At 37.5% G+C, this 26,544-nt stretch overlaps 1 protein-coding gene across 10 annotated transcripts in view; it reads right to left on the bottom strand.

Annotated features, from left to right (window-relative positions):
* Nucleotides 1-26,544, bottom strand: part of PTPRM (protein tyrosine phosphatase receptor type M) — a 466,670-nt gene that overhangs the window by 77,168 nt on the left and 362,958 nt on the right. For 5 of the 10 annotated variants that reach the window (XM_065830251.2, XM_065830254.2, XM_065830256.2 and 2 more), the window contains 4 exons: nucleotides 22,518-22,669; nucleotides 19,921-19,995; nucleotides 19,668-19,694; nucleotides 14,552-14,739 (listed from right to left, as the gene is read on the bottom strand). In XM_065830251.2, coding sequence (XP_065686323.1) covers nucleotides 14,552-14,739; nucleotides 19,668-19,694; nucleotides 19,921-19,995; nucleotides 22,518-22,669 — 442 coding nt within the window. The remainder of the gene's footprint in view (nucleotides 1-14,551; nucleotides 14,740-19,667; nucleotides 19,695-19,920; nucleotides 19,996-22,517; nucleotides 22,670-26,544) is intronic. The other 5 variants (XM_065830253.2, XM_065830255.2, XM_065830259.2 and 2 more) reach the window with 2 other exon arrangements.

Below are 26,544 nucleotides of genomic sequence, written 5' to 3'. Positions count from 1 at the left end.
AAAAGAAATAAAAAGCAACTCACAAAGCAGTTAAACTTTACAGAATCCATAAATGCTGTAGATAGTACATCTTTTTTTAGCTTTCTTTGTGTGCAGAGATATGTGTGCTTAGTAAATATCAGTAAAATAAACACAAATACTGTGCAAAGAACTGACAAATGAAGGCAAAATATGTCAATCTCTAACCAGATCTACAATTAAACATATAAAAAGCATGAGCAATTTATGTGATTTTCCTTGAATTAAAATGTTTTCATATGTTCTAGCTACTGTTGGTTCTATAGAGTTGATTCACAATGTAACCATCAAAATGTAAAATTCAAGCTGGTGATGTTGTAAAAGAAGAGACAATTAAAAAGTCAGTGGTAAAATCGAAATGTGTATAAAAGTACTGGGAAAGCAACACAACACCAAATTTGCTTAGATTTGAAATGTTTTCCCCAATGCAAAACCAAAGCACATGCTTTGGCGTGTTTTGGAAGCTCAATCTATTTCAAAATTCATGCAACTGTCCCCCTTTTGCTCTACAAAAGGCAAGAACTGGTTTATTGCCCACACTAGGAGTTTCATTCCACTACCACTATGTACCATAAATAACATTATTTTCTTGAAAGAGCCTCATTAATGTAAACAAGGTTCTTTGCAGAATAAAGCGCTGCTCAGAATAAAGGCTCAAGGATTAGGCTTTTGCATAGCAGCTATATGCATTTTAAATAAAAAACATATCACAACTGATTTTTTTTTTTTTCCCTTTACAGCATCATCATCCTGTTTTAACTGTCCAACAGCAAGACATTGGACCAGGAGAACAGCTGCTGAAGTAAAAAAACCTAGAAAATACAGAGGATGCTAGCTAACTTGAAGAGCTTTATTTGTTCTTTATAGACTGAAGCTAGTTCTATGAAATTGCCTACTAGTATGTAAAAAAATATATATATATATTTATATAAAACCATTTCACATCACATTGTTTTCTTTGCATATACAGAAGCATTGATTTATTTTCTTCTTCTTCATGTGTGTTAGGCCATACTGGGTCAAACCAGAGGTCTGTATAACCTATTATTTTTTTTTTACAGCAGTACCAGTAGCAGATGTTTACAAAAAATATGAAGAATAGAGCAAATAGAGAGTGACTCTTTCCACAGAATACTTTCTTAGCTTCTAGTGATCAATGGCTTTCCTCAGCAATCTCTTCCTCAGTCAGACTGCACACAGCCATCATGTTTAATAATGAATTTGTCTAGCCTATTTTTGAACCCATTTCTAATTTTGGCTTCACAGCATCTTGAGGCAATGAGCTCCACAATGTAATTATGTGCTGTGTGAAAAATATTTCCTTTTGTTCACTTTAAACCTGCTGCTAAATAGCTTTGTTGGGTGCTCCTGGTTCCCTATATTACAAGGAATAATGAATAATTGTTGTTAGCCTTGCAGAAGTAACACTGATCTCTGGCACAGCTCAGAATATCTCAAGGGGGTATTACAGCAGCCAGGAATGAGTGATATTCCACTATCCTCGAAACAAGGTAGAGACTTAGTACTGGAGCTGATAAAGTGGCTCTGTGCCACTTTAAGGATTTCCTTACTCATAGAATCTTTATGCCAAGGTTACAGAAGCTATGTACAGCAGAGCTTGTGTACACACAGCATAAAAGCTGGACTGGAAGTATGAACCAGTGAATCAGCAAACCTGCAAACTGAAAATGCAGAGTTTTACTGTAGTTAATTGTCCAACTTTACCACGGACATGAATGACAAACAGAAACAAGTGCAGATAAACAACAAGGCTAAGTGAACAAAAGCTCAGCTGAAATCACAGCTTAAAGCAGAGGACAATGTTCTGAAATACTCTTCAAGCAAACAATACACTAAAGCATTCTGGCAATGAATAATGGCTGACAGTACTTGGAAGAGCAATACTGGTGTCACAAAACACTGAGCAACTGTTGCATGCAGTCTTTCTCAAGATTAAAAAGCATATGTCTCAACTTGACAGTCATGCTCAGATCTGAATCTTGGATCTTGGAAGGACATGAATATCTAAAAAGAGCTTTGCACTACAAGCTTTTCTCCATCTCCTTAAGTCACCACATTTCTTTCCTAACTATTCATTTGGGGTTGGAGGTGGCTGTTTTTACTGTTCCTTCCTGAGTAGAGGATACAGGATCTACCTTTTCAACACTGGTTATGACATCTTGGAATTTTGTTGCTTTGTAAGTTCTTGGTAAGTAAAAGCACAGAGATCGCTCACGCGTACGTATTTACTGTAAACACTCCACATGGTAATACTTTCTCACGTCAAAACTCTTAAGCTCTGTGATACAACCAAATATTGAAACCTCAAATGCGAAGTATTCCTGTTGTCTTGACCCAGATTAATCACTTTCTACTTCCTTCAGGAACCAATACTGCCCACTGCATGGGAGCTCCCACTAGGAGGCATTCCATTCAGAAGGAAATCCTGTCACTGTTTGGATAGGACAGAGACAAAAACCTACCATTTCGCTAAGAAGAGGACAGCTTATACTCCCTCAACTGCAGGCTACCTTTGTCAGCAGAAAGCAGACCCAGCCTGTGCATCAACCAAGGCCATCACTTCTTTTGTCTCCCGTTGGCATGTGGTGTGAAAGTGGAGCTAGCCTGTCTCTTAGAGACTCAGACAACTCTCTTGTAGATATAAGAGCTTCTTTTCTGTTATATATTGAAAGCAGTTACTATTGCAGAGACAAGCACCTGAAAGCTAGATGGGTAGTAACTGAGCTGAGATGGTAGATGCATTTCAGTCTTACATAAACACATACTATCTATTTCTTCCACAGACCAAAGCAGAACACTGTCAGTAATGAATCTTTTTAAGATCTTAAGGGGAAGAAACTGCACCACTTTCGTGGACGGATCTTCAAGCTTCATCACCATTACATGAACATGTCCAAACCATTATGTGTCTGATGCCCCTGGTATTGCTTCCATTTAAGCGAATGGCAAAATGCAAACCAGGAAAGAATGTATATTAAAACCAACTTTAAAATAGCCCCTTAAAACCCTTTAAAACCAACTGGATGTAAACACATGCTTAAGGTCTTTCTTGCCTTGGACTCTAAATCATGCTATAAGCCTAAATTTTTCAGCTCTTGTGTGTGGGTTTGTCACAGGGCACTCTGGTCTGCCATTCTGGTCTTGTGAAGACGTGTCAATATTATGAATTTTCATCAGTCCGTCCTGAACTGAGCTGCAATCCCACTAAAATCATTTTACATGGTTGATGCTGCCATCATTTCATTTCCGAAATACTTATTCTCTCTCACTGATGGTATTTCAGTAGTCTCCAAAGCCAGCCTGCTTTTCCTTCTGCCCACCTTCTGGGATACTTTGTTTCCACAGCTACTCCAGTCTTCCCATCAGCTCTGGATTGAGGAGCTATTTTATTCCATAGGTGCTGTGCTCGTGTTTGTCTCTGTCTGACCAAGTTGCCCATATCTTCTCATGTCCATTTGTCAGACTATGTCCTCTTTGTCTCTCAGGTGACTTGCTGAGGACCCAGGGCTACCTAACTACTAATTAATAAGATGGATGCAGAGCCAAGCAGTTGGAGAAACAGCAATAGGCTCCCAACAGTGTGAGCGGTGCTATCACTGAGATCCTGTGTGACAGGTAACTACGGGAGCAGCTATCACACTAAGACAAAGGTGATGGCAGAAAGCCATCAGGGGAGAAAGGAGGCTTGCTATCTGTCTCATCACCCTTTGTCTGCCCAACTACTGCCTGCCAGAATTTCAGTGGACTTAGCATTTCCCACATAATCTTTTAGGTCCATCAAATCAGTATCTTGTAACAAAAAAATCATAGAATCACAGAATAGTTTGGGTTGGAAGGAACCTTCTAAAGCCATCTGGTCCAAACCTTCTGCAATGAGCAGGGACATCTTCAACTAGATCAGGTTGCTCAGAGCCCCGTCCAGCCTGGCCTTGAATGTCTCCAGGGATGCGGCATCTACCACCTCTCCGGGCAAGGTGCCAGTGTTTTACCACCCTCGTTGTAAAAAATCTCTTCCTCATGTCTAGCCTGAATCTCCCCTCCTTTAGTTTAAAACCATTACCCCTTGTCCTATTGTAAACAGCCCTGCTATAAAGTCTGTCCCCATCTTTCTTATAGGCCCCTTTAAAGCACTGAAAGGCTGCAATAAGGCCTTTCTGAGGCCTTCTCCCGGTCGAACAACCCCAACTCTCTCAGCCTGTCCTCCCAGCAGAGCTGTTCCAGCCCTCTGATCATTCTTGTGGCCTCCTCTGGCCCCTCTCCAACAGGTCCATGTCTTTCCTGTACTGAGGGTTCCAGAGCTGGATGCTCTTTCTTGTTGGAAAATGTTGATCGTCTATTGCATTAACTAAAGCAATACGGGAAATGCATAAGAAGCAGCCTTGTATTCCAGTTAGAAACCTTCTTAAAAGATACACCGAACTACATGCTAAGAAGAATACAATTTTTCATTTCCTGAAAAATTAATAATGGCTATTTTAACTTATTTAAAACAAATGCATTATAGAAAATAATACATATTTTAGGTATGCTATGGATAAACTGTTGCTAAATGAAAATTCCTAATAGCTAAATTATGCTAATTTGATTTGAAAAGTGTTCTTCCTACTTTACAAACAGCCAATAATAATGTTCTGGTCATGAAACTACATTACTAGTAGACTGAAATGCCTAATTATTTGTAGTGAATAAATACAATCCATAGAAAACAAATAGGGTGTATATATAATTAATAAAGAATAGATTATAATTGCATTTAACATCATTTACATAATTTAAAATTGAATAGCTACATGACTGATTTTTTTATGTCTTTTTAAAGGGCAGTAATAAAATATGAAGAAGGTAAGGAGGCTTATATGAGTAGGAAGTAATGAATAATATCTTGAACATTAAAGCACAATATATTATTCTGTGCACATAAATTAGACCAATTCATTTTTGCAGGTGCAATGGGAAAAGTATGGTACATCAGCAGTTTTCAAAAGTAAATAATGTGTTAACTGAAGAAGGGATTACAGGTTCTGATAAAATATTCAGTGTCTTATTTGAATAATTAAGAACTCAGTCTGGTGCAAATATGGAGTATATAGCCCACAAAGTTTCAAAAACTTTTTTTTCTTTCAAATTATACTTGTTATAATACTAGTATTTAGAGAGTTTAACCTATCGACTTACAGCTGTGAGCATTAAAGGCATTCTTGTGGATTTCCCTTTGGAAACACACATTATGAGTGAAATCAAGTTCAGTGGCCTCATTAAATTTCCTACTGTGGTGTTCAATAGCCCATAATGATGCATAGATCAGCTAAATCTGAAACTAAACCCTAATTTCAAAAGGTACAGAGAGAGCATAGATCTGATATTAGCAAAAGCAGAGCAGCAAGATCACTCAGCAAGAATGTCTTGCCTAACAGACAACCACATATTCTGAGAAGTCTGCTTAGTGCAGTTTGACTGTTTCTCAACCTGTGGCTGACAAAGAGAAGACAAGGCAGGCTGGAGAATAATGGTGCAAGAGATTTCACATGTTAAAATAGTGGAGTAATGTGTGAGTGTTGGTTATTAAAAGAACAAGCATATCTCTCTGTGTACATCCAAACACGAGGAAGTAGTAAATTGGAAAAGTTTAATTCTGCCCATTAAAACTATATAACCCCTGTGTTAATTACTTGGAGTTACCAGGTGTGGATACTGGATTTAAAAAGATCTGCTAAGTGCCAGGTTGACAACAATCAGTGAGACATGAAAGCTATTTCTTTCATTTATCCAGTTTGACATTGCACATGCCCACAAATCTTTCCAGAATAAACTGAGAAATATTTTGCAATGCCTTCAGAGAACAAAAGATCCTAACCATGGAGTCATAGGTCAGGAAAAAGGGCAGCAAAATTTAAGAAAGTTTTGCAAGACTGCTGTGGCAGCTGGATCCAAGACAGGAAAACCCCCACAACTTTCTAAAGCAGACTGAAACTTTATTGCCATGGGATAATGAAGACAAGGGGCACATCCACAAAGGTGCAGGTAACAGCTAAAATAATTCCATTTTAAATGGTTACGTAGACTCACTCATTAAGGATGAGGAATAACATCAGAGGAGCTTATCGTGTTTCACATTACTTTTTGATTTTCAGTCCAGCTGTGCTGAAATATGAAATGAATGTCTGCTAAATAGCTGAACAAGGAAATTACTCCCAGGGCATCTTCAGGACCTTGAGAACTGACAGGTTACAGCCCATTTTTATTGTTGATGGATTTTGTATTCATTCATATGTTTGCCAGCACATACACCAGGACTACCAGACTCAGAGGAGGCAGAAAATGGTTAAAACAGCTGTCAAAGCTCCTACGTAAGGGCAATCCATATTCAGTTTATCTGTCCAATTGATCAACTTAAGTGTCTGTTTGTCATGACTTTTGAGTGCACCAACACTTAGAAAAGTGAATCAATACCACCAGTCTCCGTTTTAACTGCTTAGAGATATACAATGGTCATGAAAGGTGTAGTTAAAAGCCACCAGGCTTTCCTTATGACACAATCTAAACTTTGCTTTACATACAAGACTGAGTCTGGTAGACTTACATGGAGAAAAACACTCGGCTGAATTAGGCACCCTTGTTCTTGTTAGGCATCTTTTGCTGCCTAACACACAGTTCAGACTTTTCAGGCTACTAAGAAGAAAACAGGAGGTTCACACCCAAGTAAATCACAGGCTGATCGGTACCAAAAATAACCGTGTCACAGCACAAGCAAACAGCTGCTTACACCCCTCTGAGAGTAATCCTAAGGATATTGGAAGTGTTCCAGTCTATATAGCTCTGCAATTTTATTCTTCAAACAGATAAAACTCCAAAGCCTTTGTAATGAAGCCATGACCTGCCTAAATCTATAATCTGTGGTAAGAATAAATTCTAATTAAACCTGCTTAAACAAAAACAAATTAGAAAGCTGTTTCTGCATATGCATGCACTTTTATTTAAATTGGAGGAGACGGTATTTAGGAAGAGTGGGAGAAGGAAACGGTGAGATTTAGAAAGTCCTGGGACACTTTGATCATGGCCAGTCATCCACACTGCAGCATAGGGCAGTGTCATATGAATGATATTATGCACTGTAAGAGCACTTCTCATACATTTGAAATCTGTTAAGAAGAGAAATTCACAGCTATTAAGGATAGGTTCAGAATTGCACAAAACTGGCTGACGCACCAACAGACATTCAGCAAACTGTCTCTCTGAACCAAAAAAAAAACCCCAAACAAACTCCTATTAACTGCCATCCAGCTAAAATTACTGACAACTCATTTTTGCTATTCAACAACTGGCAGCCACTCATTCTGCTATGAGACTTATTAAAGAATTTAAGACATATTGAATGCACTGGGAAGTTATGTCACTAATAACATAGCCTATTTACTAGTGACTGTAGTTTCTGGTTTGGGATGACTTTATTTCAACAACTTGGCATTGATCTGGAGTACCTTAGCATCTGCAAACCAAAACATGCTTCATGGACACGACAGCTGCTCCTTTTTACTATTGCTTTTGACCTGCTCAGATATGATCTCCCCAGTGTTGAGGCTTCCAATGTCCATGAATCTGGGATAAACCCAAGCAGGAGCATGTTACCTGGGATTCATGGAAGGCTGCTGCAGATCCTATGGCAATCTGAAGAAACTGTGTGTTTCTGAACACAGTCCTTTGATAAAGGAGAAATACCTGTCTCACATAAAGGATTTTTATATCACCATTAGTTGTGCTTTTCCTTCATTGTGCATGGGAGAGAACACTTTGCCTATAATCAGACCACTGCAGCTTTCCAATATTAAAGATTAAAGATTCAACTGGGCATTCAGGTGATTGTTCTGAGCCTCATCTAAACAGCTGGAACTTCACAAAAAATAGCAGCAATGATTTCTACAGATGAATATTTCTATCAATTTTCCACGCTGTTTCCACAGGACAAATTCCCACTATTTTACGTCTGCATCTATTTGTGTTATGTTTACAGTCTGTAATAAGTGTTCTCATTATTACAAAAATAAAAGAAGAAACAAACGGTTACCTGTTCTCAGTTCTGGAGGACGGAGATGCTGTCTTTGTGCATTTACACTGTAGACTAAGGCCCCCATTCCCACCCAATGTTCCCGAGATTTTCTGCTTTCTTAGTAATTTGTGTCTTGTGAGATAGAAAATAACTTGCACTGCCTGTGGTATTGACTGTATCAGCTGGTGCTGCAGAATATCATATAAAATCAGAGAAAAAGGCACAATAAAAATGTACAGGAGGGAGGTGAGACAGGGCAGTTGCAGGGACACATGCAGAAAATGAAGCATCAGCTGGATCCTATCAGTAGCTATATCAACATAACATCAACAAAATATTTATTTTTACTACTGTTTTCAAGATTTCAGAACAGGACCCCAGAAACACAGGGCTTAGCAGTGTCATGTGGCAGCAAATTTGAATTCCAGCAGGAAACAAAGAGAAAGAATAGCTGTGACTGGAGGACTGGGTTGGAGCAACAGGATTCTAGTCTGTTATGCCTTTGCATGACAGCAAAAAATGGAAACCGTATCAGACTTCTGTCCTAGGTAAAACATTTATCTAACAGTGGTCTGGAAAAAACAAAACCTCAAATGGGCACCTAAATATTTCCTTCTGCCCCCCAAAACAATGATCTGTATTTCTGCTGGTTTTAGAGAGTTGTTTTTTTTTTTTTTCCTATTATTTTGTTTCTTAATACCATTTTCTATTTAATCCAGATATTTCACAGGTCTGAGTGAAAAACTTTGTTTTTAATGACTATCAGCACATTTACCTGCTTATCTTCTGAAGTTCCATTTCAATTATTATATTGCTATGAAGGTAAGATTTCTTTCATACCCTCAATTATTCTCAACACTCATCTCCAAATCCTCTTGAAATTATCCATTTTTTTATGACCACCTTTGACCACAATCCCCCAAGGTATAGCTGAACAGTGACCATGACCAGATAACCTATTTTAAAATACTTCTACCAATCTAACATAGGTGTTAAGAAGTGCTAAACCGAAATGAATTGTTTAATATACATTAGATAATGTATTTCGTATTCCTGACCTTGACAGGCCCTCTGAGCCTTTATCCTCATAGGTATCCCTCTATTTAACTGCGATGATTTAGGGATTAATACAGTTACATTGCTGGAGCTCCTCAGAGTGGAGACCATGAAGCTTTTAAGGGGCATAATCAGTACAGTTTATCTTGACAGGATGTAACTTCACTGAATTAGGAATACGTTTAACGATATTAGTATAAAATAGGTTTAATGATATTAGTATAAGATAATTTCCTGACCGAAACAATTAATTGACACAAAACCTTGAGAAAGGATGTGTATGACTGGAGTGGAGGAGAGGGCAGAGGAGAGAGACTGTGGGGGAAAAGGCCTTAAAGCTTCATGAAGGAATCTTTTTTTCAACTCTGTTATTGACACAGTCCTGTCAGTGACAGTAAGTGAGGCTGATCTTAGCAGGATACCCTTTGTAAATCCCGGCTTTTCAAAGGAACCCCTGGTTTTGAGATAATGGAAGCTCAGAACTCCCTGTCATGGAACATAATGCAAAATTGATTTTGCAAGGCTTTTGCAAGGCTTTATCTACAAGAAGTTGCACTGGTTTAATTAAAGGTGTGTTTTAAAATCAATTCTGCTAAACCAGTCCAAGCTCCTGTGTGGACACTCTGAAATTGATTTGAAACTGTCTTATGTCAACTAACGTTAATTTGGCAAAGAATCGATTTACAATGAACAGCCACCAATTTTTGCTGATCCAAAAACAGGGTAAAAAAAAATCTCTTATTTAAAATGATGAGATTTTGATGAATCTTTCTGTTTCTGCCCTAGCTACATCAAGCTATGATGGCCTCCAGCAGCCCAGTCTGTTTAAGAAGATGAAGTCTTTTCTTTGCATCTATGTCTTTATGGCCTTTTGACATATACATGTCCTTATGAAAGGACACAGTGTAAAGCACTGTGAAACTAGAGTGTCTAAAAACAAAAGGTCGCAGGTGTAAGGAGAATGCAATGAACTGTAGAGACCACTTTCACCCCTCTTTTTCATTTATTTTGTTTCTGTAATGCACAAAGGAGATAAGCAATGAACCTTTTTTATGACCAGTAAAATCTCTCTCATGCTGTGGAGTTGGGGAGCAGCTTAAATAACCCACAGTTAGTATAGGGGGTGTACGTGAAATCAGGCAATGTTATTCTGTCAGTCTAACGTTGCTGGCAACAAGTCAAAATCTCTCCTTTCTTGAGGGTCTGGCAGGGGATAGAAAGGATTTTAAAAGATCTACTGAAGACTAGCAGTGTGGAATTTTCCCTGAGTTTAAGGATTTCTGTGCAATCCCTTCCAATCACTCACACTCCGCCAGGTCACAAATGAAGGTCTGCATCTGAGTCCACATCTTACAGACATGTACCCACGTTGCTTCCATGTCTGAGGCACACATGGGAAAATGGGCAGTGAGCCTGTTACCCATGTGCTGCTAAGAACAGGTCTGTACTTGCTCTTGTTCTACAGGCACAGTGAGGGACAAAATCAGAAGCTGCACCACTACATCCAGGAGCCAGGACCTGATCTTGCTATAGGGAACAGAAGCCTTTGCAGGTGCCATCACAGGAACAGAGCCGGGTTATGGGATGTGTCATAGAATTTCAGAATAGTTTGGGTTGGAAGGGACCTTCAAAGGTCATCTAGTCCAACCCCCCTGCAATGAGCAGGGACATCTTCAACTAGATCAGGTTGCCCAGAGCCCTGGCCAGTCCTTGCTGATACCCAACCAAAGCCTCTTCAGTGATGAGAGCCAAAGTATCTCAGCTCCTCAAAGAAGGAGAACAAAAGGGTGGAATCCTGCAAAGGACGGTGTTCCCCCAGGGCCCTGTATATTGTGAGTGAAAGATACTCAGTATTTCAAGTGGGTAATCCTAATGCAGAGTTCAGCAGTGAGTGACTAAGTACCAGCTTGCCATTGCTTAAAGTCAATTTTTCAACCTTTATCCTTTGTGTCAGTTATGTTGCTCCAAAAATTCGTGCATGAAGCCAAGAGGATGTACAACTACATGGGTGTGCTCAGATTGTGAACAATAGTCTTAATTACTACGAAGAGTGGCCCTAATTATTAAGTTTTCTTTTAAAGCACCTAAAACTATGCATGACAGTAAGTGATCTGTATCCTTGCACTCCTCTGAAGTGCTGCTAACAGGTAATGTGCTACTTTACTTTCTGTTCAGTTCAACAGATTTATTTTCAGAGTGAATCCTGTGTGAATTTCTCCTGAATCAAACTTTTTCCCTGGTGAGCCTATATAATCCTGCTGTCTTGTTAGAGCAAAAATCATCCACGAGACTTCATTCAAAACAAATCCCCTGCCAAAATACTTCTTCCTTTTTATTTGGACAGTTATCCTTCTGATAATTTATAAGGAAAAAATTCTTTTGCTGTCTAGTTCAACCTTGTAAAGAGGACAGTATCAATCTGACAGGAGCATAAACAAAGAGATTCACAGTCTTAGCACTACTAGAATACATTGGACAGTTTTCCATTGCATATGGAGGAAAAATAGCAATACCGCTGTAACCCAATGGAAAAAAATCCTCCAAGATATGGCTACTTATGGTTCCTTCTGATTACACACAATTTCCATATATAAAGAGGACTTTTTCAGATGCAGCTGCAGTATTTTAAGTCCCTCTTTGCTGTGACTACTAATAAACTGCACCCTAATGTATTGCATCTACTGGCATTAGTCATGACTACACCTACTGGCTGTAATGGGATGCCATTCATCAGCTTGGTAAGCTCAAAATTAAGTGATTTTCCTGGAAACTGTTTCTCAGCAGCATCATTTGATCCGCTGTAGTTAAAAAGCCATGTCATTGGTTGCATTATAAATTCCATTTTACAGTCTTCTTTTTTTTTAATAAATTAATTGTAACTTTCCTCTAGGCTTTATGCTGGTATAAAAGGTTTTGGCTGATGAGCAAATCTTTTCCAAAGACAAGAATTTTCAATTCTATCATTTTTAAATAACAGTGGCATAAAAAAACTCACAGGAACAAACTTGTTTAAGTCAGCTACACAAATGAAAGTTGACAAGTGATTAGTTCCTTCTGGGAATGAATTGTTTTCTACATTTTAGGGGAAAAAATGTCATCAGTGACTTTGGAAGTGGCCCGAAGCATGGGCTTTGAAAATCTAATACTACAAATAGCAGTTTAAACAATTACATATTTAAGCAATTGTTATAACATGGAGTTGGCACGACAAAGCGCAAACTTCAAAAAAACCACCATCTCTTGTAAAATAAAAGGAGTATGCACACTTGTAAAAACTCAGCAATGTACTAGTAATTATTTTTGTCATACTAAAGGACCTGCAACAGTGAATACATCAGTTACAACCTTTAAAACTTAAGCACGGTATACTGAGCCTTCAGGGCAGTGCACACTTGTGCATGCCCAAAAGAGAAATTGTTGCTTGCCCTACAAGGTGGAAGTAATTTAAATGACTTCTGCTGGTTGTCCTCCTCTCTCTCTTTCTGTCAGATACAAGAATGGAAAAGCATCTTTTATTTTTTTTTCCTGGGTTCTACTTTGAGAAGACAGACTTAAAACTGAATCTGTATCATTCTGCTTCTCACTGGCTATGTCAGAGTTGCATCACAGTAAGACCCATTTACACCTGTTCCTCTGATTTCTCACATTCTAGGTTCTGAAGAAAGAAAATTCAGGACTGTGTACTGGGTCAGAGATGCAGTGAAATTTGTACAGATTCTTTAACTGGGCAGCTTCCTCAATGTATGCTACCACATACAGAAGCAGATAGAGTGTCTGTCAGGTTTAGCTTGCTGTTCGTAATGGAGGGGTGGGCTGGGGGTGATCATTATTTGCTTCCTAGACAACATGGAAGATAACTTTTTTTTTTTTAAACTAATCACATCATCTTGGATTATAGTCCAAATATTGTATTAAGAGTTAACAGAGTATTTCAGTTGTGGCAGCTTCAGATCTCCTTACAGATCAGACCCTACGAGTTCTTATGCCATGCATCTCATGGCATAAGATTATGTCACAAATTCTCATACACTCCTATGACAATTTTGACAGTTTATAGTCCAACTCTGCCAATCAATCTTACGTATTTTTTCTCTGTGAAGTAATGTATTTATGCTACTTGTTTTTTGGGTTCAAATCTACTGAATTGTGATCTTGTGGGAAACTCTATTCACAGTAGGCATCTTATCAACTCATATAGAGTATTTCTGTATGTGAGAATGATTCACAAGAATAAACTCCTTAAAATCTGAGCCAAAAGGCAAAGGAAAGTGGACAGAGAGTTTTCATTTTTATGCCCTAGCAATTAACATATTTGACCTAGCCGATTTTAAACGGTCTCAAATCCACCCTCACATTAGAAAAGGAACCCAGGTTGATAAGTCTCTGTTCATTCAAATACATGGCTTGGATGAGGAGTGGTGCATTTTGAGACTCTTCAGCAAAACTAAGCTTTTGAAGCCAGGCACAATATTGCTCTTAATTTTGGGCATGAGTGCAATTTCTGCTTATATTTTGCTTTTTTCACTTAGCAAACTAACTCATCACACAAAGAAGAAAGGATCTGCAGTGCAATGTGCTGTGTTCCTATAGCATTTGTTAGGATGTTGTGGTCATGACATTTAAAACTAAGATGGCATCAGGGAGGAACAGGTCGCTCTAGTATGAAATGAAGAAACTGCAGTTGAATCAAAAAAAGGAAAAAATAGAGACTATAAATTCATATGAAAAATAATGAGGATTAGAGGTAGCCTCCAGCTAGTGGGAAACAGTTCAGGCACCACAGAGTAAATTTTATAACCGTATGGGCCTCTCTGGAGATTTGTGCACTTCCTTTCCTTGAGGAATGCTTTTATTCCAAGAAAAATTGCTTGTAGAACTTGATTTCCAAGCTAATATTGTGTTACAGGGCAACCGTGATTAGACAGTCTGTGATGTAGAGTTTTTGAAAAAAGCTATCTTCTTCAACAGTAAAATAAAAATATCACAAGTTCTGGGAGAACACTAGTGGACCTTTTTTTTTTTTAATGCAATTAGAATTAGGCAGAGATTTCCAAGAAAGGTTTTTATGTCTCACTCCTTACCCTGGCTGGTTACAATCAGAAAATATGCCCACTGTAGAGATGATCCTTTCCATTCATAGAATCATGGAATCATTTTGGTTGGAAAAGACCCTCAGGATCATCGAGTCTAACTATAACCTAACCTAACTCTAGCACTAAACCATGTCCCTGAGAACCTCGCCTAAACACCTTGTAAACACCTCCATGGATGGTCATTCCACCACTTCCCTGGGCAGCCTCATCACACAGCAGCTGGCTTACTTGGCTGAGTATTATTTTTCCTGTTCTGTGGTACACATAAAGCCAACAGTGCAGAAGACATAACCAGCAGATCATGAGTCCGGACACTTACTTCATACTCCTCTTTGAATCCATAGCCTTCTGCACATTTCATTTGGGTGATGTGCTGTAGCAAGTCAGCTACACGGATGGCTGGATGAAGCTGTCCAGTCTGGTAGGGCACATCCACTGGATCTCGCTTCTTATAGGTGTGGGATTGGACCAGGCTGCTTGTGTCACTGACCATTGTATGGGTTTCATCTAGAAAAAGAGTATCTCATCACTTACTGGCTCATTTTCACTTATTAGTAGAAATATACATTACACAGATTTCTAGAGCAATGGCAGAAATCTGACACCATCAGTATTGATTCTGTCTGTGAAGGCTACACCAGAAGAACAGTAAACCCATGGAGTAGTTCACACAGGCAAATTGCACGACTGATTGGGATGAGGCAAAGTCCATGGTTCTACAATGGAAGCATTGCAGAGCAGTCCGAACTCTAATATTGTTTTAAATATCACTAGCTGATAACAAACAGGTTTTAAATTAGGCATTTGGTTCTAAACTGCATAGAAGTTTCATCCTGAAACTTCAACAAGTCCCATGTAATGAAATCGGACTTGTATTCTTCTTAGATTACTGAAGTGCTACATTTTACAGTGTAAATTTAGAGCAAATGTTTGGAGTGAGCAAAATAAAAAGATGCACAAAATGGCTTATGGTTTCATCAAGCTAGGACTGCAATGGAAATGTAGATCTGATACAACACTGGAGACAAACTATGAAAGGACAAATGCAAAGGATCATCTGATCAGGAAAAATGTCCTGACTGGCTGCTGAACATGCTTTGGGACCACAGTATATCATGAGCCATTACATCAGGCATGGAATGTTATATGTCTGACAACTGACATGCAAGCCAACAAACAGGAGAACCCAGTGGGCTGGTTAAAATTTTTATGAGACACATACTCTCCCAACCATTCACATCTCCTCCATGGGGCAAATGGGCAACTTACCATTGATTGGCACTTTTAAGAAGATACATATCAGGAGAAAAAAAAAGAGGAGAAGAAAAAGGAAACAGGGCATAAGCAACAGTACTACATTAATTATTACAGGTAATTTTATGTTTGTAATGTAGTCTTTACAGAGTGATTTCCTAAGTGACTCAGATTTTGATCTCAATTTCACAGTATAAACTAAATTTACTGAAACCAAGGTATCTTACTGTGAGTCACTACACACAGATGCAACTGAGATCAAAACCTAGTAAACAGACAGATGTGAAAGTCTACACTACCTAAGGAAGCATGACTTTCTTCCTGTGTAGATGGAATTTTAAAATTTTTTTCAGATCTGACAAGAGAAAAAAAAAAACAACTCAAATTCTAAGATCCAAGTATAATCATAAATATTTTTTCTGTTTACCCAAATAATAATTTTACAAATCTCACAGAGTCTTTGAATTTTAACTGAAATTGTAAATTTGGTGCTTTGACTTATTCAAACTGCTCCTCACTGGCTGCTCACTAAACATAGCAAATGATTTATAAAACCACTACATTTATTCAAAAATATTACTTTGTAAAATATGTTGCATGAAAGGGAAGCATTAAAATAATATTTCCACATTCATAACTAGATTATTATAGCAGAAAGTGCCACCAATACCCTGGATGAAAAGGTCCCAGATTCTCATGCACACACCAAAAATATTACTACATCCCATTAAAGGTGAGATTCTGGTCTTCCTTATACCACTGAAAATTGATGTTAAGGCCATAAAGTTCAATGATTCAAATTTCAAGGATGATTTTAGGTTGTCTCAGTTCATGCTGATACTAAGACACATGAAGCCTGGTCCTCAGTATGCATACAGTCAATATGAACTGTGCATTTCAAGTCTAAAGCAAAAATAACAGGGAAAAATGTATGGGTATGAGTATGGGCATTTCACTGCTTTTCCTGTCAGTTTGCTAACCTGCAGAGGAAAGGGATTAATCTCTTAGTCATGAAATTTGACAACTTTTGTCTAATGTGTGATAAAATTGTATCGCAAAGCACCTTGGGATGCATGGCATGAAGCGTGGTATACAAGTGTAGGTACAGTATGTTGCTGTTGAAATGGCACCTGAAAACTACAAGGTGGCTAAGACACAAAAGACAAAAAAAGTGTAGGAAGTTGATCATGATTTTTTGGGTGGCTTATTTCAATTTTAGAAACAGGTTAAAAAAAATTAATTTCTTTTTTTCTTTTTTTTCTGCAAATTACAGAATTCCTTGTAACACAGCCTGTTAGTAATTAAGATGAAGGTAAAGTTATCAGATAGCAGTGTCTTGTGCCATGAAAGCATCAATTCAATCCTTATGAATCTCTTTCTTGTGAGCTCCTTTGTTTTAGACTAATTTTACTCTCTCCATTTCTTTATCTCTTATAGCTGCATTAGTACTATTTTAGTCTCTTTGGGAGTGATCTTTTAAGTTGTTTTAAATAAAGTACTTTCAATCCTTTGTTTATATGGCACATTAGGAACCGCATTTATTAACAGTTTTTTGCTTTGCCCTTCAGCACTGTGGCATGAGCATTTCAGGCATAACAGTCCGCTGTTTTTCAAAGGTTTTGCTCCTCCAGATGCAGTGTGGAGTTTGTTCACCTTACATCCTCCCACAGCTGCAGTTATTCTACTCTCCCCTTACTCTTTCCCACAGAACTGTAAAACACATTTTTCAATTTATTTACTAGTTATATGAGCTCATAGCATGGAAGGTATCTGGAAACCCAGCACAATATCTTTTCTGAGCTGAGACTCTTCTTTCTCCTATTTCAGAAATACACACATCACTGATACTAGTCAAACATGACCTATACGCATGCTCGGAAACTATAATTTTAGTCGCTGCTATGTAAAGTGTTTTTTAATCTTGGGCTTTCACTTAGGCTATTAGGTGAAGCATGAAAGTTTTCCTTTAAATGTAAGAGAATTTTCTCGTATCTGAAACTGAGAAGTCAGACTATTGCCTTTTGCATCATTTAAAGAGTTTACTACTAATTATCAGTTGTTTGCCTTTTTTTTTTTTTTTAAAACCAATTAGCTACAAAGTTCTTAAATTGCATTAATAGTTCAAAGTTCTTTCTGTACATAAATTTGGAAATGGTGTGTTGTGGCCTTTCTAGCAGATTTTGAAAACTAAACTCAACCACTCACCAGATCTCTGCCCTTCCCAGCAGGTCACAGTGAAATGCTCCTTTAGTTCTAACTACAGGCTTGACCCTGCAGTCTAGTACAACTTCTTTGGACAGCAAGAGCTGGTATTAGTTGCAATTAAAACCCAGATTTTTTTTTTTGTTAATGGCTATATTTGTCTACTGACTCAAGCATAGCTAATTTGATTTACCTCAGATAAAACACTAGTCCTATAGAGATAGTCATAAACACATTTTGGGAGTGAGACCTGATCTGAATGCAACACCACTCATAAAAGGGCACTAATTTTTTAACATGTAAGGTTACAAAAATATTCATTTTCCACAGTGAAATAATGAGAAGATTTTCTGAGATGAGTAAGTGCAGGTTGTTGTAGTAGACCATAAAAGACATATCTAACTAATTCAAGATTTTACAGACTTAGCAAAAGCAAAGAATTTTTTTCCCCAGTGTGCGTCTGATATCTGAATTACTTACTTATAGATTATTTTGTGTGGAAAAAAAATGCTAACAAATAATTTTACCATCATTACTGTATAGTGAAGGATCACAAAAAAAAAAAAGAAAAAAAGAAAAAAAAAGAAAAATCAGAGAAACCATTAACTAAAACTTAATAATTCACACAGGAAATCTCAAAGTTTTTCTCCTGATAATAGTACTTTTCTCCTTGCTCACCCACAAGGTCAGAAAGAACATCTACTGGATGACGTGTTGAATGAATGCTAAAGCACACCAAAAAATCTAACATCTCAGGCAGTTAAAAGGCACTGCAAATTTCATTTGCATGCAGATTATTACATTGTTACAGTCACTACTGCTACCTTCTTCCAGATTTACATAATGTATAAAAACGCACAAGTTCCTTCTCCAGGTTATCACACTGAAATGCACTGTGCTAAATATTGTTTTACAATAACAACTTTTCAAGATCACCTTCCTAAACTTCTGCTTCTTATATGCTTCACTCTACTTTTATTTAAGCCTGTTTAACTTACAGCTTAAAGGCAGGAATCAGTTAAGGGATCTTATATTTTTTCCAGCGATTTGAAGAATTTTTACTTGTTGTAAAATTATCAATCAATGTAAAAAGAGTAAATATATCAGCTTAAAATTGCTGTTTGAATCCTTGCTACTGTGTGCTGTTATATATTGACTTCCTATTAAAAAATAAATCTCCATTTAGTTAAAAGTTAGTATGGGAAGGAGGTGTAAATGGGTACAAGCCACAAAGTGGTTAGAGTTACTTAAGCAGTGAAAATGCAATAGTGCCTCATGCTTATTGTTCTATCACTGTGCAGAAACCTCTCTCTTTTTGACATCAGACAATAGCAGGTTTCCCTAAATACCCACTGGAAATGCTTTAAGCTTTAACTGTATGTTTTTAACCTACAGTTTTACTGTTTTATTTCCTTTCTGTGACACCTGATGCATAATAAACTATATACTCTAAGTGTCATGTTATCATTTTGCTGTTCAAAATACCGTATCTCCTCTAAAACTTCACTTTGACAAGCATGTCAGAAACTGAGCGGTATTGTGAGAAGAAATGATAGCTGGTGGATGGCCAAAACTGTATTTTGTCTGATCTTCTGTATCATGAATAGTCTAATTAGGAAAAAATGTTACTTTTTAGAAGTGACATCTCCAGCTCTGAGATAAAATGGAAAAAAAAATGAGGGAAACTATTTCAATTGCTGTGATAATCAAATTCTTTTGTGTCACTCCAAATACATGCATAAACATTTCCTCACAAATCCACTTGTTAAAATTACTTCTCTCTTTTCTCCCCTGACTTGCACTCTGACAGTAGTAATCAAGCCTGATAACTGTCCTTAGCATTCTCAATGTAGCCAAGCCTTCCACCCCTCCCCTGAGCATTAAACTCCATCTTTTTGCATACTATTGTTTGTACCCTGAGAACTGTGACTTTCTAAATTACTTTAGCAATAAACTTTGATAAAGGGAAATGTTCTCACCTAAAATTGCAGTTGGCACAAATGGATCTGTCATACATCATAAGCAGGTCAATGCAGAAAAGGTAAAAAGAGAGAGAACAGTAAATGACTGATAAATGTTCCCAAGTTTTCTTTCAGAAAGCTACTGTAAGCAACCAGTGTGTTGCTTATATATGTATTAAATTTCTATGGTAAGAAATATAAAAAGATAATTATATATGCTTTTATTAGGAAGAGGTGTATACAGGGTGGAAACCAAGAAAAAATCAGTTACCTGGGTAATAAGAATTAGGCACTGTTGTGCTCAATGTGTTAGTTTTCATTGTAAATGAAGATGGTGAAGATACAGCTGCAAAGAGAAACAAAGCCGGTTAGAGACAGCGAAGTGAAAGGTAGCTATTTAAGCTGAGTGATACAGTGTGATTCACTTGGAGTCTGTCGTGTTGTGTTTGTTGCACTGGAATCAGGACCTAAAGAAAACCAGGTGTGTCTAGTGAGTAAAATAGCTCATTGAATTTGATCCATTCTCTAAAAAGTAAAATCATCACAGAAAGCATTTTGATTGGTGATGACAAATATACGTCTGAAATCACAAGATTAGACTGAATACTGGTGCTTGAATAAAGACATCATAATGATAACGTGTTTTTGACAGAAGCTTCCATCATTAGTATGTTTACTTTATAATACTGCTCCCATAGTTCATTTCATAAATATGCTCCTATAGTTCATTTATTCCTCTCCTTTATTTTGATTTGTTCAGACAGGTGGATAATGTGCACACAGATACTATTATACCCTGAATAATAGTCTTTGTTTAACGATGATTTTCAGGGAGTGATACACAGACCAATGCTCACATTGGTATTTGATCATTTAACCATTTTTAAAACCTATGGGAAAGCCCAATGCAACAAATGAATTTCGGTTAGTGCCCTGGTATACAAAGATCATGTGAATTACCATTGTAAGCACAGATGCGTTTGACAGGTAGGAGTTAAAGACGTTTCACAGGATGTTCAGCCAAAGAGTCATGAAAAGCTGTTAAGCAAAGCTCATTGCAAATTCAGTCTTAGTTGCTTGTCTACACAGCTCACGTTCAGTCGGATCAGTGAACGTAAGCACATTCCGGATACCTATAGGCAGACTAATAGGAATTTGTGAAACAAAAGTAGCATTAAGGAACATGGGGTCTACTGGATGGGAAGGACTGAGATTTCTCCTGCTGGTTTTCATCCATCTATTTTTAGGTTGATCTTCTACGTCACACAGTTGCCAGCCCTTGTTATGATGGAACTATCTGAAAACTGGCTTAAATAATGCTTGCAGTTACCTCCTATAAATGAATATATCTGAGACTACTTCCTTTGATTAGGTCTCCTGAATCACTGGATGTAAAAAACAGAGTGGTACTCCTTTGGGGTATGGATGCAGAGATTATTTGAAGTTGGGGCTGCTGCAACTGATAAAACTGGCTAGACACAGAAAGCAGCAAGGATAACAAACTTTCACAGGAAATGGGAATGTTCTAAATCTCTTGAGTAAAAGGCCTTACACAAAGATTATTCCTAAAGACTATCAGACCGCTTCTTCTAGTGACCACATTTCTCATGGCAAGTCTAATTAGAGGTTCTAGATGTCAAGTGTTATAAAATACTTGCTATGCCAACTATTTCAAATTGGTTTAAGGTGGTTTACATAAAGAGGATTTAGTCTCAGGAATGCATTGCAGTTTCTTTGGTTGTTGTGACCATTCAGTAACACCACTGGAAAACTACATCATGATGACGGAAGATGAAGTCAAACCCCTTGATCTCTTCAGAGAAGTAAGCAATCTCATAAATTGCAACGGTCTATTCTCACCAGAAAGGCAAGTCAGATTTCGGAAGATTTATTTCAAAGCAATTCCAGAAGAAACTCAAACGCAAATTAACATTGCAAATTCTGAGCCTAATGCTGCTGAGAGAAGTCTCGCTGTATAAACCTCACAGAGTGTTTGTACAATTGAGCTCATCAAAGATAAGTTCTTAAGTATATTATTAGCGAGTGGGAGTTGGGCCTCGCATACTGTTAGTACTTGAAACAAAATTTAGTCTTTGACAAATTCTGAAGATGTTAGAAAACACTGGTATACAAGAAAAAACTGAGGTTGCTTAAGAACTACAAAAAACAAGAATGTTTTTCGAACATTCTATTTTCATTCTTTTTAGCAGTTATAAAAAACTACTGTTTTTCCTGGTCTTTGTTTAGTGCTAGCTCCCACACAGGAGTGAGTCTTTGACTAAAATTCTAATACAGGAAATTTTACATCCCAAGCTTTAATTATTTTCAGGGTAGATCCAAGAAGATCCAGGATATAAGAGAAACTCTTATCAAATTGCAGAACAGATAATTCCACTGAGTTCTTCCTTTGTACAGAAAGAGCATCATCTAGAACTGGAAATACTAAGACAATCAGATCACCATTAAGTTATGACATTCAAAAATAAATTTTGCCTACGAGAAAAAAAAAATGAGCAGGAGGAACATTTGAAGAACTTGGGAAAGCATAAGGGATATAAAATTTTTAACATAATAGAGATTGGAGAAAGGTAAAACTACAGCTGTTTCAGTAATGTCTTTGCTCTTTTGCAGAAGAAAAGGATGGACAGAAAAAGCTCAATTATCCTTATTATTTTTAAAGAAGTCTATTCTTGATGTCTGACTGTCTTGCTTATTCGAATAAACACTGTAATGTGCTGCACAGTCGGAAACTCTGGGTCCCATGGATTTTCCATGACTAAGTAATGAGGAATATTTTAAAAACCATTTACACCCTTCTTCGAACTTCAAAAAAGAAGAGAAGAAAATAAAAGAAACTAAAAAACTTACATCTCCCATTTAGATTGTGCGTGTCCATGAAAGAGAAAGCTTCATCACAGTTGGTGCCTTGCTCGGTGTAGCTTTTATCCATTGAATTCACCATCACTGTCATTTCCTGCCGTGTACTACTCAATGTCTCTTTCCGCTTTTTAGCCAATTTTCTTAGGAAATGAAGGATAGAAAAAATAGAAAAAAAACCAACTCAGTGAGCAGACATAGTTTTCATCTTGACTAGATCAGTATTGTAGTTTGTAACCACATTATTAGGTAACATATTTACAATTATTCCTGTATTTCTGGAAACTTAAACTGATTTTACACTCAAGTCTTTTAACAGCATCTGGGAATTAAGGGATAGTTGCCAATGCCCTGACTTATGGTGAACAGCACCTTAATTCTTGGGGACCACCACTGAATTAAAGAGGACTAATTAATTGCAGAGGTTATGTGAGCTATAGCATCAGAGGCTACATCTGTTTAAATACATAAATAAAAATGAGAGGAAAGAAGTTTTCACTGGAACTGACGGATCAGTAACAACTTTCACTTCACATGTGTAGAACTGTCTGCAGCTGTTTCATTAAGACACCATATAATACAGCTAACCGGTTTACACCATACTTTGTAGTATATTTTTGATCTCTTAGCACACTTTGTACAAGCAAGTGACGTTTTAAATGGACTTGCATTCCTAAATGGACTTGCATTCTTCTGTCACTTTTGATTTCAAGAGAATTAGTCACAAGAGTTGCTTCTTAGCAGGAGTGGTCTGTCTGAGACAAGGTCTTGATTCTGATACTATAGTATTGATTCATTAAGTTATAGAACTGCTTTGGATGTATATACCTCCTTCTTCCAGGTCTATGCATTTCCATCTAAACTGAAATCTCTGTCTCCCCCAGAGTTATACTTAGCTACCATCACAAAATAACGTCCCAAACTCTTGATTTTTCTGCCAAGCCCTGTGAGATTCTGTGACCCCAACGACAGTGGATCCCATGACCACTTGGCCTGTTTCCCCAGCCTGTGACTCTGTCTTGCACCAAGCCTTTCTCCAAGTCCTTGCCTATAGCCTTCATTTAAATTTTCCAGATTCCTTCTTTACATTATCTGCAAGGTATGGGTTTTACATAGGAATAACTGCTCCACAGACTTTGATTTTTTCATCTCTCTTCATTCAATAACTTTTCCTCTGTGGAAAACATAATGAAACAGCTCATATCCGTCTGCCAGAAAGACCATTTAGATATCTTCAGCTGGAACTTACAGGAGCTTATTATATCAGCTATGTTTCTTTCCACTTCTAGAGGTCTACTGCATCAAGCATAACCAGCTTGTGCTAACTCTCAAATCCTTTCTCTTTGTCAACTCTGTTTCAGTATGAAAAAATTATTCCCACCACAGGCAAAAATTTTATATCAGCCTCCACTACATTTTCAAGCAAGCACATGTTTGTCTCCCCTCATGTTGCATGCTCCTAGCTACCTGTTGTCTCTTATCTTACACCTAGATAACAAGCCATTTGGGCAGGAGATATGGTTGTGTTCTGTACCAATATAGTACCAAGCTCAGTATCTTAGTCCATGACTAAAGCTTGAAAGGCTTTTGAAACTAAAGCCTTGCTGTTAATAGAGGCAGTAATAGTAAGTGTAGGTGGTACTGGGTCATTGCTTCAGGAAGGCATGCAGAAGCTTTTCTTCACAAGACTGCATACTCACTAAAGTCAGGAAAAGGCAGTATATATTGGCCTTCCCTTGCGCACCAGTGGACCTGTGTATACTCTCTCTATACACAAAACCATCAATCACTGCCAGTCACACAAGCTCAGCCCTTTCTCCAAGAGCTCTTGCATGTGAACAATGTACCGGCGAACAGGTAACAACTCTTCCTTCACAGTGTTTAAAGAAAAATTACTAGGATAATTGATCTGGCCAGCATTGGAGTGATATTGATTCGTATCTGAGTATTCAAAATGTGGTAAAATAGATGATACCAGCTACTCAGTGGGATTACAGAAAACCCATGCTCTGTAGGGTGCACATCTCAATCATTTGGTGTTACAGGGAATGTCTTTATTTTACAGTACAAATCGTATCCTACCAAAGGAAAGCCAGAGTTCTTGCTCATTGTACCAACAAAATGAAGCTCAAATTTTATAAAAAACTAATTTTCTTAAAGAAATTACACTAATGTTTTCTCATTTCCTTTATTTTTTGCTTTTATGACAGTAAGAACAGTAATTCTCAATCTGAATCTAATTCTGGAAATAGGTCTTGTGGGAAAAGTTCAAATCTGCAACAACTGTTACAGAAAGAGAGCAATACCAGCCAGACTTTTGTACTCTGAACAAAAATACCCACTGGACTTAGTCAAGTAAACTTCAGCTGACTATAACATTTTTTACATCTGGAGTTTTCAGATACTGCAGAAAGTGCTGCAGTGCTGCAGTCTCTGCAACTCATCCATCCCTTGGATCTGTCAATCCCTGGAAGGCTCTAGCTGTACAAGATTCAAGAAAGTCTTAAAACCACAGAACTTCACATCACCATCACCACTCATGCTCTTCAATCTGAAGTAAATTTTTTTGGGAAAAAAAGACCTAAATATTTCATCATCTTCACTCTTGGAAAAGACACTTTGTAGCTACTCTCTGATTTTTCCTCCTTCTTAAAGGAAAAGAGATCTACAACCAAAGTTAAAAACGATAGAAGCTCCCATGATTACTGTGGATGAAATTCTTTATGAAAGGGTGGGAAGCAAAAATGATCAGCTTATCACACTAATAATGTTAGTAACACTACATGAGGAAAGAGAATATACTATACCAGTTTCAGAAAAGAGAAGCCTGATATTCAGAACAATCTCAAGACTAAATAGGAACTGTTGGCATTTTAAGGCACAAAATACTAGGAGAAGTGAGCTGGTGTAACGGTAAAAATATGGTAAAATGCAGAGCAGACAACAACATAGACTCCCCAAAAAAAACTTGTGTGGGATTTTGGGTATTCTTTACTCTGTTTTGTTCTGACAATCAATAAAAATCAGCCTAGGAAAAATAATAAGCTAAAGGTTTCATCACAATCTCTCCCCATTTCAGCTGCCATTATGAAACTCTCAAATTCTACATCTTCTCCTGTACAGTCCCTCGTAGTTGAATCACCTTGTAAAACTGCTGCAAGCCTTCCTTAGTACCTTTTTCAAAATCCTCCTTCTCTGCAATTTCTCCTCCAAACCCTCCAACAAACCAACCCCAATAACTGTTAAGATGCCGCTATGTATTCAGTCTCTATTTGGTTCATTTTCCGTCTGTTTACCTGTATCCATTTTCTCTGTCCTGTCATGACTTAAGTAACAAGTTCTTTGGGACTTAGCTGGCCTTTTCCTTTCATGTTTATATAGCATTAGGCACAAAGCATGAGGCACAATGGGACTCTACCATAGTTACAGAAATGCAACAACAGTAAAAACAGAAAAAAAAAAAAAGGGTGACTGGGGATGGTAAGCGGATCCATCTCAGGCTCTGAAAGAGATGTGCTTTCCATTTTGATTTAGGAATGGTGAGAAAATCATATTTAGTTGAATCAAGCTAAAGCATTCACTTCCCTCTTCCCAGTGAGCGGTGCTCCCCTTTTCGTAGCAGTATGCCTCACTTCTTCCATGCATAGAAAGGAGAAATAAGATGCTGCTACTTTCCACAGCTCAAAAACACACTATCATCACCAAGATATTAATAAACATATTGAGATAGAATTAGTAATAGAGTTGCTAAAAGAATTGGGCTGATTTTTTTTTTTTCCTTTAATGAATTCAATGAATTATAGCACTTATTGTAGCTTAAGATAAAATAGCTTTCTCTTATTAAGAGATAATTTCAAATCTAACTTTTTGTGGACAGGCCATATCAATGGTTCTGATAAAGAAAGATTTGGGGATTTAATGCAACTCACTGGTGCGGTGCACTTCTAGTCACAAAACCTTTTTACACTTTGATCACTAAACCCTTGAAAAAATCTAAACTATAACCAGAAAGATCATT

This window comes from Patagioenas fasciata, chromosome 2 (genome assembly GCF_037038585.1).
Source record: "Patagioenas fasciata isolate bPatFas1 chromosome 2, bPatFas1.hap1, whole genome shotgun sequence".
Lineage (NCBI taxonomy): Eukaryota > Metazoa > Chordata > Aves > Columbiformes > Columbidae > Patagioenas > Patagioenas fasciata.
This window is presented reverse-complemented; position numbering and strand designations above follow the sequence as displayed.